Source organism: Cyprinodon variegatus, unplaced genomic scaffold, assembly GCF_000732505.1.
Source record: "Cyprinodon variegatus isolate N-32 unplaced genomic scaffold, C_variegatus-1.0 Scaffold90, whole genome shotgun sequence".
Lineage (NCBI taxonomy): Eukaryota > Metazoa > Chordata > Actinopteri > Cyprinodontiformes > Cyprinodontidae > Cyprinodon > Cyprinodon variegatus.
The window spans coordinates 1,170,820-1,179,233 of NW_015150543.1; the positions used below are offsets into that span (position 1 = coordinate 1,170,820).

The following is an 8,414-nucleotide window of genomic DNA, read 5'->3' on the forward strand; positions in this document are numbered from 1 at the left end:
ATGTCAAACTCATAAAACAAAGTTGATAGAACTCAGAACTTAAAGGTGAAACTCAAAAACCTAAGTTGGTAGAACTCAAAAATCTTTGTAAACTCAACCACAGTGAATTTAAGTAAGGAAAACTCAAAAAACCAAATGCATCACGTTGCCTAGAAAATGTAAGTTCTGTCAACCTCTATTTTTTTTTCAGTGTGAGGACTCAGTGGGCAGCGTCTTTTTTTTCCCCTTTTCTCCTGCAGGTTGCTCTAGTTGGACAGGGGGCGTGGTGCACAGCTGCAGCTGGTTCGGTGGTGTGATGACAGGAGGATTTACTCGGAGGGCGGCCGGCTGATCAACGTCAGGTGTTAACTTTTTGTGGTATGGCTCAGTTGGCCACTGTCTCAGGACAGGTAGTCATTCTCATAATTCTTGTTTCCTGTCCCTATCAGCTTGCCTCTCGCCTTGGATCCCATTACAAGGGCTCTCTTGTGGTCTGGCGTCTCAAGTCAGGTCTTCTGGTTCTTGTCTTCTCCCGATCCAGCTCCAGACGATCTCTCGAGCTTAAGATCCTAGTCCAAGGATCCCTTGGTGGTACCAAGCTAGTCCAAGGACCCCACCGCATATCCCAGACCTCTCCAGCTGCCAGCCTGCTGCAGCTACTTGCCATCACGCCGTTCAGACTCTGCTCACCCTCCAACAGCCAGCTCCCTTTTACCTCAGCAACCGAACCTGGAAGCTCCATGTCTTGGAGGACCCACTGTGTCTGCTCCTCCTCATTCCCCCCGGGTCGAGTCCGCTCACGGGCACGGTAAGATAGTGACAAGCTGATTGTCTTCTCTTTCCTTTTCCCACAATAACTTCCAGATTCTCTCCACAGTTTGTGAGTAAACCTGGTCAGTGTCTGTGCCTCCCTTGCTCCTGCCCCGCTCCATTAGCTGTCTTACCGCCCCACCCCCAGACCCTGAGTAAATCTGTTTAACCGTTCTCCTGACTCCTGTGTGTCCTCTGCATGTGGGTTAGACATTTGAAAACCATGAAACACTATACCTTTACATTTTCACATTCCCAGACATTCACATTGTGAGCTAGGAGGAGCAGTATCGACAATTACTTTGTATCATCCACCAGGTCCGTACTCTGAATTTTGCGTCTGTTTTCGGGGAGTTTTCTCACCATCACAATACATATTTAACGTATTTATGATGACCAAAATGCATCCAAAGGTTAAACCACCTATACAACCAGCAAGGCCTTTTGTGCACACTGCATCCCTGCCTTGTAGTTATCCCTCCACCTGCTTGGTAAAAGGTGGAGGCCAAACTCCTCACAACTTCAAGGCTCAGCTGCTCTCATCACTCCATGTTGAGATGGCAGTGATTTTAAAAACTGAGCCCTAGTTGCCTTGACTGAGAACTTGTCAAATATCAAGACTGAGTTGCTAGCCTGTTAGGTCACAACTGTAAAGCTGCATCACTAACTTCCATGCTAATATGAGAACTCTGAAAAGCATCGTAGGTGAAATGTAAATCTTGCTCTCCACCTGCACCTACAGGCCTCACAGGCAAGATTGCGGTGTAATAACATACGGTTAGTGGAAATCCCTGGGAATCGTCCCATTTTTCCTACGGTTGCAGCTGTATCTACCCTGCTTAAGGAGGCTTTTAAGCTTGAAAAGGAGCATCTCATGGGCCATATTCTTCAGCTTAAGTCGAGACCCAGAGAGCGCCCTCACCCTATAATCGCCCGTCTGCGATATACTGATTGTATTGATATAGCGCCATGCAGAGGTCAAGATTTAGAGAATAAAATGTCTCTGTGTTCCCTGATCACACTCCTAGAATAGCACCTTTAACAATGTTTGATAGAGTTCTGCTCTATACGGCGCATCTCTGGATTACTCACAACGGTGTAGAGAAGGAGTTTAAAACACCAGAAGAGGCCAGCACTGTCTATTCACTAAAAATCTAAAAGAACCAAGTAATAATATACAACACTGAGGATATTCTTTATATCATAAATACAAATGGAGCTTTGTATCATTGTATTCCTGTTGCTTGTTTTCAATGTGTAACCTGAATGATTATATGCTTTGTAGGAGTGATTATTGTTGTTACTAATGTGGAAAAAAAATCTGTTTTTGAATTTCTTTTATACTTACTCGGCAATTAAGATCCATCTTGAAGTTTTCAAAGAAATAATGTTTCTCAGCCTCTTCTTCTTTCATATTGTTGTACACTGTTTTTGCTTCATAACCAAACTTCAAGAATTTCTCACGTTCATCCAACAGGATGCAGGTTGGAGCCTTTGGGGAGTCCAGTCCCAGTTCCTTACCCCATCTCTTTATCTGGGTCTCACCTCCTTCATTTTGGGGATTGACATAGAAAGCATAGCCAGTGTATGCTGAACCGATGTCTATGGCTATGATGAAAGAGTCAGCTCCAGCTGGATGGAGAGAGGAGAAAGTTAGAATCTGAATAAAGACCAAAACACTGTTAACTGATTTAACTGTTTAACACTATAAATTATGGAAACATCATATATATAGTTTATATATATATATATCTGAGTGGTAGTCAGTTTCTCCATTCACCAACTTTCAACCGCATTCTGGGTAAACCCTGTTCCGCCCTCCACCGAATCAGACTAACACAGGAACAACGGCACAAAGACAGCAGTCTAGGATTCAACAACTTCTCTGGAAATGTAAGTCGGCAACCAAATCCTATTCCCCAAGTTCTCGAGTCAAATTCCCCACTAAGCCTGAACTAACCGCTGTTTCTTCCCCTCACTTTACAGTTCCGGTTGAGCAGTATGTCCAACTGTACGTATTTCCTCTCAAGCTCAGAGAGTTGCTCCTCAAAACTAACCATCCTGCTCTGTGCCTAAAAAACTTTAGTTGCTAGACACACCTATGAAATTCTCAACTATTGCAAAACAGTCAAAAACAGGGGGCTGTACAGAGGGCCTGTGGGTAGCACTGCTGGCAGCAGTAAGGATTCTGGATTGGATTCCCGGCCCGGGGTCTTTCTGCATGGAGTTATGACAAGAAGGGGCAGATAACAAGACACTGAGAACAAAATTACTTTGATGATTTATTTCACACAGTTGTGACAAGGAGGACCGATATCGGGGTTTAAACCCGACCATGTAGATGCGTAAATGGGGTGTCATGCATCAGTATTAAGTGCTAGGATGTTTAAGTTCTACCTCTATGTGCAGTGGGACGTTTTTCAGTAGGATGTCAGTGGGCTTTTCTTTTCCGATTTTAAGCACTCAGACAGTTTCTGTACCAATATGTGACGAGCCAAGGACCAGCCAAAGACAAGTGAAGGACCAACCAAGGGCCAGCCAAGGAATATCCAAGGACCAGCCAAAGGCCAGCCAAGGGCCAGCCAAGGAATATCCAAGGACCAGCCATGGAATATCCAAGGACCAGCCAAAGGCCAGCAAACGACCAGCCAAGGAACTGGCCATGGGCCCTGGGGACCCAAGGCCCAAGGGGTGACCCGCTCCCCAGCGAGTCCAGACCAGGCCCTGGCAGACCGGCAGACCAGGCCCGGCGAAGCAGCCGCCAGGAATAAGCCTGGGCATCCACCCCCAAAACACCGAGCACCAGCCGGGCACCAGCCAAGTCCGCCAAGTCCACAGAGCACAAGCTGGCAGACCACAGCACCATCCAGCAGAGGGGGCAGGACGGGGGAATGCACTCCGCACTTTGCGGAGTGTAGGGATCTGTGTTGTTACTTAAAGAAACACATTTAAGTAACCCTACCATATAGGGTTTTTTTCCTTTTATCACTGGTAAAAATGTGAAACCTACATGTACAGCACTTACCTCTGACATCGAGCAGCACTTGTTTCTTGATCAGGATATCTTCTGAGATGTTGGAGATGGTGCAGGTGTAGATGTCAGTGTCTTTGTCTGTGGGGTTCTTTAGGATCAAACTGAAGTCTCCAAGTTTAAAACTTTCCTTCATCTGTGTTCGGTCTTTGTACCGCCTGTGTTGTTCTTCAATCTTTTTAGAATTGCCCTGATGCATGTGGACAACATGTTTTTTGTTGTTTCTCCATGTTATGGTGACATCTTTAGGCAGACAAACTATGGATTTACAGGGCAGCGTAACAGACTCCAGTCCTGAATTTATCTCCAGTTTGTAGACTGAGGAAACACAAAGCAAAGAATCAACTGTTGTGACAAAAAAAGCTTCATCAGACGTATCTTCTATAAGATCAGTGTAATTCTAGATTCTTTGATGAGTATTTTATACATAGCCCAGTAATAAACATTTGTGATAAAATATTCAGATCAAAAGCACATAGAAACTAGGAGGCAACATTGTCAGGTCTGAGTAGAGGTTTGAGAGGATCAAAACCCAGCCGGCTAGGAGGCCTCCAACGAAAAAGTGACTCCAAAAGACGGCCATAAGGCCAATGTCTCTACAGCAGTAAGTTGGAGGCTGCCGTCTGAGCAGCAGGAACCTTGGAGGCCGCCGTTTTTAGTCTTCAATTAAATCAAGACTAAAACCACATTTGTTTAGGATTGCCTTCGACTGTTCCAGTTAAAAAGTTCAACTGAAACATCATTAGTTCAACTTTATGTTTTCTTTAGTCCAAATGTTTTTAATGTTCTTTTTTTGTTTCTGCATTTCTTATTTTATTTTATTTTATCTTATTTATTTATTTATTTTTTCCCTACTTACTTTGATTCATGTTTATTTTACTATATTTTAATCATGTAAAGCACTATGCATTGTCTTTGTACTGAATTGTCCTATACAAATAAATTTGCCTTTTGCCTATATAAAAAACATTCCAAATATTGCATCCTTTGAAAGCTTTCAGAGAAAGTTTCTTGCTTGTCATGTTTTTCTTGTTTCTAATTCTTTTAGAACTGTTGTATAAGGTGAAGTGTTTTATAATTTTCTGAATTTCCACTTTATAAAACCTTTACTGTTGGTGGCGGCTGGAAGTAGATGTTAGCGTTTTTCAGGTCTGTGCTACAAACTGCAGGCAGCAGGATAATAAAAGCCAACATATTCTGCCGGCAGGTTTCTACATTTGAAGTTAATTTAGGCGTTAATAAACTGTTTCAGAGGAGTGATCATGGCGCTCCGCATCAACAGTGCTGCGTCTGACTCCCTGCCAGCTCCCAGATCAGCTTTCTGATTGGTTGATGTCGCGTGTCCATCAGCAAAAGTTACATTTTTCCAACTCAAGCAGCAGCTGCAATGCACTGCACCTGCTGCTGAAAACGGACCTTTTTCTGTGCCTTGATGTGCATCAACCATTGAATTTGCATGTAAACTAGCTGCTCCTGCAGCTTCTGCTGCTTTAGGTGTAAATGTAGCATAATACTGGCACCCAAAGTCATCATGTGATAAAATTATTAGTGAAAAGTTTTGAGCTGGTTAAACCGAAATAAAATTTAATTCAATTTGAAACCAAAAGTTTGATTGAGTACGACATGAGAGACAATTTAAACATATCATGATATATATTGTCTGTCGCGATATAGTCCAAATATATTCTGATATTATATTTTCTTCCTATCATCGAGCCCTGGCGCTATATAAATAAACTAAATTGAATTGCTGCTTTTGTGAGGCTCTCATGCTATTATTTGTTATTGTTACCTACTTTGTTCTTCTGTATGTTGAGTTTGAACCGATATTTTTTTTCTAAAAACAACAGTCACAAAACCATAACTGGACCTTTATGGCATTATGGGTATTATAATTAAAACTCACCTGACTGGAGATATTGCCTGAAGTGAAATAAAAGGCCTCCAAAAACAAGTAGGATGATGAGAAGAATAAGGAAAGCTTTGGCCCATGATGAAAATATCTCTGTTGAGAAATAAAAAAATGTTAGATCTCTGAAATGAATGGACTTCAATGAGCAATTTGGGGAATCTATTTTAATAATGATATTAGAGAGCATGTTTGTTACAGTTAAGTTTAAGAGACAAGCTTAGATGCCCACAGTTGTTTATGAATACGAAGTGTCAGGGTTTGGTTGAGGCTTTGAGGACCCAAATGCAGAGGCAGGGGGGCAGAGGGGACTTCTCTTTGTTTTAATGGAATAACGTAGTACTCACAGGCAACTCAGGCAGGAATCCTAAAATCCAACATGGAGTCTAGATGGAAGTTCAACTGAAGAAACTAATTGCTCTCCTACATCTACTTGTGACAGTCAATCAGCTTTGAACCACGGCTCCACCAAAGCCAATCAGCATCCAAATTTCATTTTTAAAGGCCTCCTATCTGCACTGGTCTGCTCCTAGTGCCCAGGTGGTGGATGCACAGTCTGACTTCATTCAGATGACTCGTAGTGAGCTTTGGATCCTCCGCTCTGCCTGCAGCTCAGATCCTGTCCTCTGACACACCTGTTGATCCACCAATGCTGCAGAGATTCGCGGCTCTGCCACTCCCTGTTCCCCCGCCTCCAATCATTTCTGTGTTTCGCTCTGCGTTCAGCTCACGGACACTGATTCTCTTCAGGTGAGACTTATTGCTTCAAGGCTTTACTGTTTCCTCATTCATACCTTCAGCTCTTTTTTCTATTTAACGGTGCTTCTCCAGCTCACAGATTCTCATGATTAATTAACATCAGTCTCTGATCTTTGCCTTCAAGGTCCCCAGCTGGTTTTAATACAATGTTCTGTCAATCATGTCATGGTGATTTGATGGACAAATCACGTCATTCCTGCGTTTCTTTCAGTCTGTTCGATTTCAACTCATGCTTTGTCACATTTCAATTTTAAGGAAGGCTGAATTTAGAAACCGAAAGTTAAGTGATTCCTATTCCCACTGACTTTAATTAATCATTTGAACTTAATATTTAAAATATATTTGAATAATGCTTCGGTCTAACCACATAAGCTGTCTGCCAGTCAATCAGCAACACTAGTTGATCCCGCATTATATATTAGATGAATAATCTCAAGTTACTGGAACCCGAATTCATAAATCGGACTCAGTAAGTCCATTAACTAATTTAATTTCACCAGGCTAAACATGATCGACTGAAAACGTCAGCTGGGTAAATATTTACGTTAGTGGTGTCTGTATTATTTAATCTAAAAAAAATAAAATCAAAAAAACGTTCTTTTAGGTATGGCTTATCACGTAACATTCAATGAAGTCTTCACTTCACCGCATAGATGGGATGAATTTTGTAGTCGATGTCTCGTCACTCTAAATGATAAATTAAGCTTAAGCTTCTCTTTTGAAAGTCTATCTTCTCTGTCGGCGCGTTGAGATTGAGATGTATTGATCCCCAAGCAGACTCTCAATTTTTATCACTTTATACTGAATCATGGTCATTTTCAAGCCACGTGGAGTCGTTGCAGTTTTATTCCGGCAGTTCACCATGTTTTACTGTCATTTAGTGACCCAGTAGGAAGCTTATTATGTGTCTGCTGCTCCTGTTGTCTGGTTGGTGATTATGTAGCCCTCTGCATTTATTAATCTGTGCTTTTAGTTTCAGATCATCATCACTGCATGTCTCAACGTCAGCACAGTCTCAGGCATTCCCCTCAGCGCAATGTTTCTGCCTATTAGATGAGTTTCATCGTGGCTGGTGCCCTAGGCACCCTCCACCATCGCAACAAGTGCTTTATGGCATACCTTTCTCATCGCTGCAGGTTTTTATGACGCCCTCTATCACCGCGGTGGGCAGTTATGGTGCCCTTTTCTCATTGCTGAAGGTGCTCATGGTTCCTTTTTTCTACGGCTGCAAATACGCATGGTGCCCTTTTGATATTGCTGCAGGTGCGAATGGTGCCCTCCACCCATCGCGGCGTGCACTCACGGCGCATAATTACGAGATCGGTATCTCGTAATTATGAGATGTATCACCAATCAGAGAATCAGTCGCTTCCAACAAAAATTCAAAACCTTCAGAAAACAGACCCAGCCAGACTGCCTCTGAGAAAGATTCTCAAAATCAAATCGATTGATAATTTGAACCCATAGAATACATGTTGGCAGAACTCAGAAACCAGACAGCCCCCCCTCTTCCTCTTGCCCATGACCAAAATCTAATAAATTAGCAAAGATTCCCAAAGGAGTAAATCATGATAATCTAATTAAAATCAAAATAACTCCAATTGGGGAAAAAGTTAAAACAACTAAATGCGGTTTGTTTAACATAGGATCTCTTTCCTCTAATAGTCTGCTAGTTAATGACTTGATTTGTGATAATCACATTGATTTATGTTGCCTTACAGAAACCTGGCTGCAGCAAGAAGATAATGTGAGCATAAATGAGGCAACTCCTTCAAGCTATTTAAATTTTCACATACCCAGAAGTTCTGGGCGAGGAGGAGGAGTAGCAACAATCTTCCAGTCTGACTTACTGATTACTCCCAAAACAGTTAATAACTACAACTCTTTTGAACATTTAACCCTTAATTTCCCTGATCTAAATTTCAA

General features: G+C 42.2%; 1 protein-coding gene across 1 annotated transcript in view; it reads right to left on the reverse strand.

The window, feature by feature from the left end:
* The window catches only part of LOC107084013, a 28,751-nt gene that overhangs the window by 11,211 nt on the left and 9,126 nt on the right, over positions 1-8,414 (reverse strand). The window contains exons 3-7 of the mRNA XM_015373640.1: positions 5,727-5,825; positions 3,815-4,138; positions 3,451-3,711; positions 2,938-3,006; positions 2,254-2,421 (exon numbers count right to left, since the gene is read on the reverse strand). Coding sequence (XP_015229126.1) covers positions 2,254-2,421; positions 2,938-3,006; positions 3,451-3,711; positions 3,815-4,138; positions 5,727-5,825 — 921 coding nt within the window. The remainder of the gene's footprint in view (positions 1-2,253; positions 2,422-2,937; positions 3,007-3,450; positions 3,712-3,814; positions 4,139-5,726; positions 5,826-8,414) is intronic.